The sequence below is a fragment of the Pistacia vera genome, unplaced genomic scaffold, assembly GCF_008641045.1.
Source record: "Pistacia vera cultivar Batoury unplaced genomic scaffold, PisVer_v2 Contig583, whole genome shotgun sequence".
NCBI lineage: Eukaryota > Viridiplantae > Streptophyta > Magnoliopsida > Sapindales > Anacardiaceae > Pistacia > Pistacia vera.
The window spans coordinates 36,299-49,510 of record NW_022196427.1 but is presented as its reverse complement, the minus strand read 5'-3'; the positions used below and the strand labels follow the sequence as shown (position 1 = coordinate 49,510).

General features: G+C 31.9%; 1 protein-coding gene and 1 long non-coding RNA gene across 3 annotated transcripts; both read right to left on the bottom strand.

The window, feature by feature from the left end:
* Nucleotides 1-849: 849 nt before the first annotated feature.
* Nucleotides 850-3,160, bottom strand: LOC116109598 (protein FAR1-RELATED SEQUENCE 6-like). The gene is made up of 4 exons (XM_031395832.1): nt 2,908-3,160; nt 2,131-2,515; nt 1,883-2,035; nt 850-1,084 (listed from the first exon to the last, which is right to left on the bottom strand). Exons 1-4 carry the CDS (start codon nt 3,158-3,160, stop codon nt 850-852), a joined length of 1,026 nt encoding a protein of 341 aa, XP_031251692.1.
* Nucleotides 3,161-9,640: 6,480 nt separating this feature from the next.
* Nucleotides 9,641-12,429, bottom strand: LOC116109595. Of its 2 annotated transcripts, none has more exons than XR_004124778.1 (3): nt 10,564-12,429; nt 10,142-10,227; nt 9,641-10,017 (listed from the first exon to the last, which is right to left on the bottom strand). It is a non-coding gene; the product is annotated as an uncharacterized LOC116109595 (long non-coding RNA). The 2 variants fall into 2 exon arrangements; XR_004124777.1 differs by having other exon boundaries at nt 10,423-12,428.
* Between the last annotated feature and the right edge of the window lie 783 nt (nt 12,430-13,212).

Here is a 13,212-nt window from a genome sequence, read left to right as displayed (position 1 = left end):
TTCATATTAAAAGTTAACGCAAAGTTGACTTGATTTAAGTTTTGGTTGACTTTAGCTTAGGCTAAGTCGATTAAAGTCATGAAAATTTATATTATACTCTTAGAAAGCCAAAAAAAGGGGGGGGGGGGGGGGGGGGGGGGAGAGAGAAATAAGAAATTTGTGTGGAATATTTTTTGTGGATTGTGGTTGTTGTAAACTCTTTTAATTATATTAGATTTAAGTAGATCGTTAGATTCACGTGGTTTTTTGCTCTCTTCACATTGAAGAGGTTTTTCCAGATAAAAAATTTCTTATGTTTCCTTGTGAATTTGATGTTATTTTCAACTTATTTGCTCAAGGTTTTGTTTCTCATAGATTTATTCAAGTAGTAAAGTATTGTTTTATTGCATTATTTTCTTTCAGGTTCTTAATATTGTATTATTTCCTTTGCTTAAGGTTTGATGATTTTTTTAAAGTTTTTACTAGTTGTTTGGCAAACAATGGCAAAGCCGCAGAGGCCCCCCCACCGAGTAAAAATCATGGGTCTACCACTGCCTAAAATCCTCATTAATATTTGACATATAAATGTCTTGGCTTATGTTCAAATCAAAATAACATACATTTTCATTAACAGTCGCATGCTCATTACCTGTACTCTGTTGTTTGACCTAAAGAGCAAACCAAAATGTTTTTAAAACCCGAGTCAAGTTAAAATGTGGTGTCAATGACAGTAAACAATATCATACAGTGATTGTACTTGACTTGAAACAATTGAACTAGTGTTATTTGTTGATCGACCTCATCATCTCCCTCTTCAACCTCTTGCTCTACTCTGACCTTCTCCGCCTCGACATGCTTGTTGATTCCTGACTACATTATTTTGGCAGAGTTCGCGTCGTGATCTGTATCATTACTCCGTGGACATCTACGACTCCAAGTCACAAATATATCAAAGACAATTGTATTTCTTCCCCTATTATCATCATCTAGTTGCCTCACAATAACGTCATTTGAGTTCTCTTCTTGCACATTCATCCCATCTTGCCAATTCAACAATTCTGCCTTTAAGTCTTCCAACCTCTTGTCCAAGTACTCCAACTTGTTCCTATTGTCAAGGCAACAACAACATGCTTCTTGAAATTTCTTATCCATCCTCCTTTATGTTTCATACTCTCTTGTCATGTGCAGATACCCTCTTATAAAAAACATATAGCTATGTCGTCGATAAACGTCTGTCCTCCACCTCCTTATTAGATAATGCTCATTGATCATGTTAATGTCTTTCACAGACAATATCTTGAAAATATGGCAACAGATGATTCCCTTTGATTCAAATTTCTTGCAATTACATTAAAATTTGAGAAGGAAAGAAAAATCAAACATTAAAATTTTACTTGTCTGAATGAAGCCAAACACAATGAAACCAATATTACACGGGAATCATAAACCAAATTCATCTCCCATTTCCAATAACTACAATGAAACCAAAATTTTAAAAGCTTAATTTATAATATACAATTTCAGTAAATTATAGAATATTCAGGTTCCAACCTATATCACACGTAATTTTGGTAATATTTACCATATGCTAAAGTAACTACAATATATTACTCATGTCAATAATATTTCCTTAATGTTAGACTATAAAATATGTATCCTAAATTCATAATTCAAACCTATTTCACACGTAAAAGACTTTGAAAATTTTGAAAGAAGTAAAACAATGATTATCACACACACGTAATACTTCTGAAAAAGAAAGAAAAAATTTATGCACGAACCTGCAATTACACCTCACAATTGTCCATCTTCTATATACTCAACTTCATAAGTGAACTCCTTGCGATACTAGTCATTCACTATACATCTCTTCGTCACCTTGAACTTCTTAACACCATCTTACTGCACTTCCTCATCGATATGTGGAGTTACATTGCAGTACAACATGCGCCTTATCTCGTCTTGAACAACCCTGAACATTCCGTTTGTGAATGCTCGCTGAAACTGCCTCTCCAATTCAAATTCATAAATGCACTTAAGCACTATATCTTTACTTCTAAAATCAGCACAAAATTCCTTCTCCATCTTATTGTGATAGCAATCTCGTACTGATCCACAAATTGTTTAAACATTCTCGTCGAATTCACATACCCATCAAAATATGCATGCATGACCTCATCCCCTTGAGTTGATAGCATTCCAACCCATAATATGTTGTTCAAATAGATTGGCACCCAATTTGTCCTCTCCCTGAAAAGCTTCAACAACCATTCATTTCCCTGCAGCCCATGCCTCTCCATGAAACCATCCCAATTGCTCTCAAACATCTCAACAGTTAAGTTGTCATATATGATAGCTTTAAACTCATGAACTACAATATCATAATTTGCAATACTCCTAAACTTCTTTGGGACTTTACATAGAATATGCCACAAGCAAGATATATGAACAATATTGGACATGATTTCTAAGATGGCTTTCTTGATACTTTCACATTGATCACTGATTATGGCTTTTGGATGAATGTCTCCCATTGCTGACAGCCAACAAGTGAACAACCATTTAAAATTATCAACATCCTCTTGTGAAATCAAGCACAACCTAATAGAATGGATTATCTATGGTGGTTGATGCCTACAAATGTAGCGAATGGCATTTTGTACTGGTTCACTAAGTATGTTGTGTCAAAGCTAACAACATCATTGAACTCCTCGTAAGCAACTTTGGAATGAGATGAACCCAAATGACATTGAAAAACCTAGAATCACTGTAAACATCAATCAAGTGAAAAAAATCTCTATCCCCTTGCTGCATCCTCAAGAATAATATGTGGATTGACTCAACATCACCTTCACCGAGTCTCAACCTCTCTTTTTTCAATGAAATTGTGACGATCCTTTGACAACCATGTTAGATTCTCTAGCCCACCATATTGGACTTCAAGCAACCTAGTGCTTTTGCAAGGCCTGAACCCAGCAATATCATTAGCCTCTCGATTTCTCCTCACTTCAGGATTCAAATTCTTATGCCCTGCCATGAGCCTACACATTGATGTATCCAAATCATGATTGTGGTTTGTCTGAACTTTTGTAACCTGCCACTTTCCATTAGATTTTAGAACCGCGTTTAACCTAGCAGGACAATTTGTCCTCTTCAAGGACTTCTCATAATATGCTTTCATTCCTTTGTCACAACTAATAGTTTGATATCTTCTATCATCATTCCTTCCCTTACATGTTGATTTCTTCGCAAGAGCAAAGCCTTTATATTTTGCATGCTCTTTATATGCTTTGAAGAAAGATTCCAAGCTACGAAAAAACAAACCTGCCTAAGGACCATGTTCAACAATCGCTTCTGCTTTATTAGTACTTGCTTTGGTATCCGAATTTACAATTTCAGTGCCATGGGTCGTCACTCCATCATCGTTCACATCATAGGTCATTGAGTTTAATCTTCATTGTTGTCGAAAATTGCTTCCAATACCGCATTTCGCTCTCCATATTCCATAGTTTCCTTCCAAATTGAACAATGAATAATACTTTCCTTCCAACACGAAAATCAGCACTTATTAATAAACAAAATCATACCAAACGAAATATGAACTCTTAGATTACAAAACAAACTTCTATAGTTGTCTAAGTTCTTAATTCTTACATTACAAAACAAACTTCTGATTTCTCTTTAAATTAAACCAATTTCATTACAACTTCTCTAGTTGCTAAATGTTTACATGTCCACCATTTTGGTCTTAAATTTCTTTCTTTCCTTTTTAAAGTGTCTGATTGTCAATACTAGATTTTTATTTCTTATTTAACTATTAATGGAATTAAACATAAATTAACTTAATTAAACTAAGGAAGTCTGTATGTTTCAATCCGATGCTCTTACCAATTTCAAAATATTATTTCTTCAAATAAAGAAGGAATTACTATCCATCATCCCCAACTTTCCTTCTCAAAATCCTAATTGTTTTGAAAGTAAAAAGTGGCCATTACAAAATCTCTCAACACCTAAAACAAGTATTGGATAACGATAATACTCTCTTATTCTTCTTTGAAACTCTTAGGTTGTCATATATGAACATTTTTTATCTAGCTCTCTCTATTTTATCACAATATGAACTAGCATTTTTTATCCAGTTATCTCTATTTTATCAATATACATAAAACATTTTGATCAATATATAGAAAACAGTAATATACCAAAAACATTTTTTATCTTGTTCTCTCTATTTTATCAATATTCAAATCAATATACAGAATACATTCAAATCAATATACATAAAACATTGATATATGGAAAACATTTTTTATACAGCTCTCTATTCTAATCAATATACAAAAAACACTTTTTATCTAGTTTTCTCTTTTTTATCCACACAACATTCATATTAATATATAGAAAAAAAATTTATCCAGCTCTATCTATTTTTTCTACACAACATTAGATCAATTACAGAAAACATTTTTTATCCAGCATCTATTTTATCACAATATGAATTAGCATATTCATTTGTTGGCGAAAATGAGATAAAACGGTGTACCTTTTATGAAATTGTGATGAAAATCAATGTGTTTCACTTTGGGTGCTTCTCATAAGGGATTACACTTGCAAACGGTTCTGACACAAGAAAAAAGCATGCACAACCTTGGTCATCGTCCACATCCATACATTTCTACCTAGTTAATCATCACATTGCTTAGATAGTTTTTATCCTAGTTAGTAAATACGCGTATAAAATGCGTATTTACGTATTTTATAAAGGACTGCAGAATTATTCGCGAATTATTGGAGTATCCGTATAATTCACGAATTATTCGCGAATTTAAAAAAAATAATAATAATAATTGAAACGACGTCGTTTTAAAAGGGGGGGAATAAAAAAACTAACCAGCCCAAAGACATCCACTTTCCCGCCCATTCCCCCACACCTGACACCTGTACATTTCAAACTCAAAAGTAATATGTAGAGTTCACGTTTTCACCTGCCTCTTTGTATTCATTTTGTAATGAATAATTTTCTTGAATTAAATAGTAATTTGCTTAATTATGATATTGAGTCAAAACACATTTCATATTTTAAATTATTTCCATGCTATCTAATAAATTAGATTGGATTAATGAAATTAAAATAATAATTTATTATGAAAAAAAAAAACTGTCATATATTATAGGTATAAAATAATAGTTAGACTATTGTAACACTAATATTTTATATAGATTTGTGAGACAAAATTTTAGTTTTTGATTTAAATAATTTAATGGATTAATAGAAAGTTAAAATTGGTTGCATTTAATATCAAACTTATCAAGTTATAAATTAGTAAAGAATCATGGCTAAATATTGTGTTTGAGTCTGGAGACTATAATTTAAATATCAGTTATATATTATATATTTGTGTTATTGGTTAATTGAATACTTTACATTTAAAATACTATATTGATTTTAGTCAAGTAATCCATAAAAGTATTAAAACTAAGATTGATATTGCCGCATTTTTCAAAACGTATTATTGACAATGCACCGTATTAAACCCGTATATACCCGTATCGTATATTTCCCGTATTCGAATTTTATGGCCTAATTTTTATAAACGTATTTTTCACTGTTTGCCATATTATACCCGTAAAACTCTCGTACCGTTTTTTTGCCGTACCCGTATTTACTAACTAGGGTTTTTATCATTGTTTATACCTTCTTTATATCGTACCAACACCCGTAAGATTATTAACTCTATTTCTTTCAATGTTCATAGCAAACACAAAATTCTCATTGCACCCATCTATTCATATACTCATATCTCCAAAACTCGGAGCTTCATTTATCTCATTTTTTCCACCTTTTTACTGTAATGAGCCACTGAAGTTTACCTTTTTTTTTCTTTTTTTTTTCTTTTTTGTAAGAAATTTAATTATTACAATAAATTAATTCCAACTTTCAAACTTCTATTATTGGAAATATTGAAATAATAATTACTTCTCTCTCATTCTTCCATAATGTCAATGAAGGGAATTGTTTTCCCTTTAAAAGGCAGGGTTTAGGAGCCAAAAATAAATTTAGTTTACTGAAGAGTAAATTCGTAAATTTACCTTCCCAAAAAAGGTTTTTGATCCAATCAACTGACCCAAATAGCACTGTCTTTCGGTTTAACCCCTCAAGATGCATTAATTAGGTATTTTCAAAGTGCATTGATTACGTAAGCTGTATTGAATCTCAACCACTCAAAGCCTTTTGATCTAACGACTCATAAATTGCACATATAATGCACTTGAAAAATAACATAATTTAGGTTTAATCTCAACCATTCAAATAATCAAATGCTTTAATCTAACAGCTCAAAAATTGTATAAAAATTTGTGTGAAAAAAGGGCTCATGATCTATAAGTCATAGCCGTCTACTGTCATTTTAAAGGTCTCAAGGAACAAAGGTGAATGTAAATATAACAATAAAAAATAATAATCATAATAATAACTGATCCCGTGACCCTAAAAAGTTAAGAGAACTCAATTGGATTAATGCATTCAACTGTAATAAAAATTATAAAGAAAAGAAATTGGGTCATATGGTATGTTTAATTATTTACCAGTAATATTTTATGACATGACAGGAAATAACAAAATAGAAAAAAATACGTTTAAATCAGTGCACACGTTTTTTTTTTTTTTTTTTTTTTTAGTAATACTACACCCACAACTTTTTTTATACAAACTTTCTCTCATAAACTTATATGAGAAAAAAATGATTTGGTGAAAGTTTATTTTAAATTTAAAATAATCTGATCATCTTTTGCCTATGGGTGAGCGATTTTGGGTACCCTGCGTTTTTTGGGAGAACTGAAACTGGAACTTCAGGTTCCTAGGAAAAGGAACGAGAACCGGAATCGAAATCGACAGGTTCTAGTTCTTTGATTCTTGGAACCGGAACCTGAAATGCAGGTTCCAATTCCTTACCCGGGTACCCTGTAAAAAATTGTTACCCTCCTATTAGTTTAAAAAATGACAAACACGCCTTAAAATTTTACAAATACACCCTTGAAAAATTAAGAAATCCTTAAAATTATAAATATATATATTTTACAAAGTATAGTTATGGACTTAATTTTGGGAATTAAATTTTAGTGAACTTTATTATCCAAAAATATAAATATTATATAATATTATAATTACTATAGTGAAAATAAAGTTAAATTAACATTATTTGTGAATTTGTGACAATAAAATAAAATAAAATAAAATATTAATATTAATATGATTTATGAATATTTAATTACATAACTAGTATGACTCTAACTTTAAGTTTTCTTAATATAATGTGACTCATGAGATATGAGTTATCACACTATAATGTACTAATCATTTAATAAAGTAATGTAATAATTTAGCAAATTATTAATGTTTATAATGTAACGTTATAATTAATTAAGTAATCATACTATAAATCTATAATGTAATATTATAATTAATTAATGATAAGGTAATCATTTAAATAGTAATGTACTAATGTTTATCAATTTATCATATATAATTAATTAATTATTAATTTACTATAGATATACTTAGAATTTGATAATTGAAATAAATAACTAAATGTTATTCAATCAAATATATTATTTTATTAAAAAATAATTCTTTTAATAACATTAAAACACTTTTAATTTGATCCTGATTCCAATTATAATTTATATACTTAATTAATCAAAACTTTAATATTATAATTTATATACTTAATTAATCAAAACTTTAATATTATAATATATTAAAGTTTTTTATATGTAAAATTTTTAATATATTAATTTGATTAGGTTATTATAATATATTAAAGTTTTTTATATGATGAAGTATATATGTATAATTAATTGTATATATATTTGATTAGGTTATTATTATTATTATACTATAATTTTTTATATAACATTTCATCCCATTTGGCCATTTTGAATTTTTTATATGTAAAATTATAAAGACCCCCAATTTTTTACAATATTTCATTTAAATCTAGATTCCAATACAGGTTCCTACTTGAGTACTCAGACTCGGTTCCAAGACAGCTTCCATTTAAGGTACCCGTTTCAGGTTCCTATCACAGGTTTCGATTTCGGTTCCCATCACAAGTTTCGATTTCGGTTCTTGCACATATAGGAATAAAAACTAAATAAGCACAGTAACAGTTCCAAAAAATTGGAATTGGAACTGGAACTTACCTGCACAGTATCGATTCGGGTTCTACCCGCTATCCATACTCACTCCTACTTTTGACACATAAGTTTGTGAGAGAAAGTTTGTATAAAAAGGTTGTGGGTATAATTTTATTAATAGATGAAGGAAACTGAACTTTATTAGAGGTAGAGGTCTAGGCACTAGCAGCACATAATGTGCTTATTACTTAACATCACAAAAAGAAACGTCGTCAGGTTGAAGTATGTGTGGAACAATCAACAACTTAAAGAGCAAATTAGTAGTAGGTGCAGGTCAGTTAGGTGAGCCAGCAACACAAAGCCATTGGCCAACGAAGAGAGCATCACAATTGAGATTGAATCAAAGAACTCAGTTTTCAAGTCAAATTTCTGTGGAATAGCAGAGCAAGTATCTCCACTGTTCACAACAACCACCTGAAGCACATTCTGGGGTACATTTCTCCTTCAGGAACCCGACATATCCGAGTCAAAACTCAAAAGAGAGAAATAAAAAACTTGTTAACATTTGTTAAGCCCAAATGGTAAAAATGGGCCCCCAAACGGCCAAACTAGATGTCTCAGCCCATTAACAGAAATGTTGATAGAATAGGCCCATGTCTATCCTCTGTTAAGACTTGGGAGTTGGGATGCGTGTCCGTTCCTCATCTAATCCCTGCCAACGGCAATCAATAATGTCGGCACGTCACTCAACTCCCTCTACCCATCCCCCTCCCTCTTTCGTGCTGATAATAAATACCATAAAATTCATTTCTTCAACCTTCTTATTCTCGTAACATTTCAACCTTGTAACAGTCCGCAAGTTTAGCGAAATTCAATGGCTAACTCAACTCAGCTCAAGTCTGATGCTCTGTTGGAGCAGATGAAACAGCATCTGACCACTGATGCCGCTAAAGAACTCACTAAGAAAATCGGCCTTGTATATCAGATCAATATTGCTCCCGAGGTCAACCATACCTCACTGTTTCTCTTATTTATTGTTTTATTTATTTATTTATTTATTTTTAATTTCTGATCCCAATCAAATAGTTAGTTATTTTTCCCCATGTTTTTGAATTGCAGAAAATTGGGTTTAACGAGGTTACTTATATTGTTGATCTTAAAAAAGGAGAGGTCACTAAAGGTTAGAGATTTTGATTTTTGATCTGATTTTTGTTTTGCAATGGTATTGACCACTCCTGATCCAATTTTTCGTGAGTATAACATTAGGATCACTTAATTGTATTATGCCCTTTTATATGTTATGCATAAAGAATTCAGAATCCTTTTGGTTTACAGAAATTCTTACAAAATAGAGGTGGAAAGAAGTACAGAAATTGTGAACTTATTTGTCATTGTATAAACGGTTATAATGAATAATTCATTTTATCGTATAGTTGACTGCTGAACTATTTGATCGTTTTATAAATACATTAGTGAATTTTCGAAAATTTAAGGGACATATGAAGGAGGGNCAAAAAACATTGCTCCAGAAGCAAACTCATTATGCAACTATTCCCTTCTGATAATTTACATTCTACACCAGAAAGAGGAAAAAAGAATCCCAATTTCCAAATTATGTGAACGCTCATTGGCCATTGAAAAAAATCTGATGCAATTACAACTATGTGACCACCATAGGGAATTGTTTTCTAAATTTCTAACTCATTCCCCAGATTGATACTTTACATCTTCAAAGAAGCAAACAAGTTGGTGGCTTTTTATTAGTGTTCTTCCTAACCGCAAGTAATTCTATGCCCATCCTAGAAATCTGAATGATACAGACAAACTAGGCTTGAATGAGTTATGGGAGTACGGCAGAGAGGGCATTCTGGCTTTTCATTGCACCATTCCATGATGCAGTTCCTGCAAACATAGCATGCCTTAAGCACAATTACAGATATTACTGCAGCTCAGTGGAACGTTGAGAGAGAGAGAGAGAGAAATAAAATAGAGATTGACAATGAAAAAGAGAACATCAGGACCATACCAGCAGAATACATGACCACAAGGAGTAGCTGTTGGATGTTGGCGATTACTCAGGCAAAGTGTGCATTTGCTAACTCCAGTTGTAGCCTGTGAGTGAAAAAATGCAAAAAAGAAGCAAAAATCCATTAACTCTGCAAGTTATTCAGAAGAGATGACCATTAAATGATCTGATATTTCCTAACTGCACAGGTGGGAAATTTCTAAACCGAGCTAAGTGAAGCAATAAATCATGCGGCAAAAAAGTAGGTTTTTTGCATGATAGATTCGTTTGAGAAACCTTACACAAGCAGATAATAGCATCATATGGATAATTTAAACAACCAATAATGATTGTAAATATACTGGGTCTGGGAATTAAAAGGTTTATGATGTTCAATAAAAATATCAGTAATTGGCTATTCAGATGTGCTGAGGCAACCCCACCAGACAAGGACTCTTCCAAGTACCATAGGACATATCTGAAACGTGGACCAGGCTCCAACGTTTGGGGCTTTATTTCTTTGAAAACCACAATTGTGAAAATCAATCAGGTTACACTCCTTGCTCAACTACGCCCATGGATAGTCATATGCTAAATGTTAATCACATAACTTTGTTATCCTGCACCTCTGTTAAGTTCTTAAAAGATAAATATATTTTTTATTTGAATTATCTGTTAGTTATTTGAATTATCTGTTGGTTATTTAAGTTTACGTGTTAGAGTTTGTTTAGACTTTTTAGGAAGTTGTTTCTATTATCTCTATTTAAGTCAATAAAGTCTGGTGATAAAGGCTCACAAGAACAGATTGCTTTTCCTAATAATAAAGTTTTATTATTGAATAAAGCTTATTATCTTTTGAGGTCCTGGTTTCCTCTATCAAACCAAACTCTATATTTGCTCTTATCATAATAGGTCCCAAGAAGAACAAGTCGCAGTTCATACCAAAGTGGTATCAAAGCTCAGGCATGGATCAGAGAAGGAAGTGCAGTCTCTGTCAGGGGGACAGCAAACCATCATCAATCAACTAAAGGAATTATTCTCCCAACTCAATACCCGAATTGATCACATTTCAAGGCAAGAAAGAGAGAGTTCTAGAGCAAAGACCGCCTCAGTGGGGCTCATGGTAGTAGCAGTGGGGATGGCTCTCATTCCACGTACACACCAAAGCTAGTCAAATTGACTTTTCCTCGTTTTAATGGCCACGAAGACCCTACTAGCTGGATATGTCGAGTTGAGCAATTTTTTCAGTTTCTTGACACTCCATCAACTGATAAAGTGTCGCTTGCATCCTTTCATTTAGAAGGAGACGCCCAATTATGGTATCAACTCTTGAAGCAGAAAGCACCGGTTATTACTTGGGAAGAATTCAAATTTGGGCTTCACTCTCATTACGGTCCAAACCAATATTTTGATTTCTTTGGCGAACTCACCAAATTGCAGCAGCAATGATCTGTTGAGGAATATCAGACTAAGTTCAAAAAATTGCTTTCCAAAACTGGACATTTGGCACAGGAAAGGCAGGTCAGTTGTTTTATTAGTGGATTAAAGGACAATATCAGAACTGAAGTTCAAGCGGGAAGGCCTTCAACTTTATCCTCAACCATTGAGTTAGCCAAGCTTTACGAAGCTAGGAACAAAGCCCGTGATCTCGTCTCATCCAAAGTTTCGTCCGCAAATTATGAAGCTCAAAGTAGTCCAGTAACAATGCCAATTAGGAGACTAACAATGGAAGAAATAGATGAAAGAAGGAAAAAGGGATTATGCTTCAAATGTAATGATAAATTTGGTCCCGAACATCGTTGCAAAAAGTTGTTCATGTCTCAATGACAGTGATGCAGATGAATAGATGGAAATTACTGGTGGAAGTCCTGAAATACTATGGCCACCTTAGTTGAATTAAACCCTTGAGGACAAGAGTGTCTTCAAGGGGAAGGGAATGTTACTTTCTTAAAAGATAAATATATTTTTTATTTGAATTATCTGTTGGTTATTTAAGTTGTTTGCGTGTTAGAGTTTGTCTAGACTTTTTAGGAAGTTGTTTCTATTATCTCTATTTAAGTCAATAAAGCCTAGTGATAAAGGCACACAAGAACAGATTGTTTTTCCCAATAATAAAGTTTTATTATTTAATAAAGCTTATTATCTTTTGAGGTCCTGGTTTCCTCTATCAAACCAAACTCTATATTTGCTCTTATCAGAATAGGTCCCAAGAAGAACAAGTCGCAGTTCATACCAACCTCAGTGTTTTCTTATCTTTGTTCTCTATTTAGTTTTTCCTTAGGAAACAACCTAGATATATAAAATTTTGCAAATTAACAAGAATACTGGAANAACTACCTTCAATTTGTCAAAAGATTTAAAGCTTGAGCTCTAAATATCTAGGGTCCGTTTGTTTTGTTATTCCAAAACCTATTTTCAATCTTATCCTTAAAATAATAGTTTATTTCATTATTCTCAAAATATTATTATATTTTCTTCAACTATTTTTAAATCTCTTAAGTTTATTAATTTAATAAAACACCCTCAGAAAAAATTTTAAAAATTAACAAAAACACCCCTATCCACTCACATTTATCAGATTCCAGCCACCATCGCCGAAAAGTGGCCGGAATCTAGTATAATCATAGTTAGTAAATACGGGTACGGCAAAAAAAGGTACGGGAATTTTACGGGTATAATATAGCAAACGGTGAAAAATACATTTATAAAAATTCGGCCATAAAATTCGGATACGGGAAAATTATGGTACGGATATATACGGGTTTAATACGGTGCATTGTTAATAATACGTTTTAAAAAATACGGCAATATCAATCTTAGTTTTAACACTTTTATGGATTACCTGGTTAAATAAGCTTATTCTTTATGTTAAATAACCTTAAATAAGGTTAAATAATAATTATTATAAAGAATAACTGATATTCAAATTATAGTCTTCAGACTCAAACACAATATTTAGCCATGATTCTTTACTAATTTAAAATTTGATAAGTTTGATATTAAATGCAACCAATTTTAACTTCCCATTAATCCATTAAATTATATTAAATCAAGAACTAAAATTTTGTCTCACGAATCTATATAAAATATTA

Coding starts and splice junctions, on each gene's coding strand:
- LOC116109598 (XM_031395832.1), bottom strand. CDS start 3,160: ATGAAAGCATATTATGAGAAGTCCTTGAAGAGGACAAATTGTCCTGCT. Junction 2,516..2,907: donor GTTGCTTGAAGTCCAATATG/GTGGGCTAGAGA, acceptor GTTGGCTGTCAG/CAATGGGAGACATTCATCCA. Junction 1,085..1,882: donor CATATCGATGAGGAAGTGCA/GTAAGATGGTGT, acceptor CCTTGACAATAG/GAACAAGTTGGAGTACTTGG.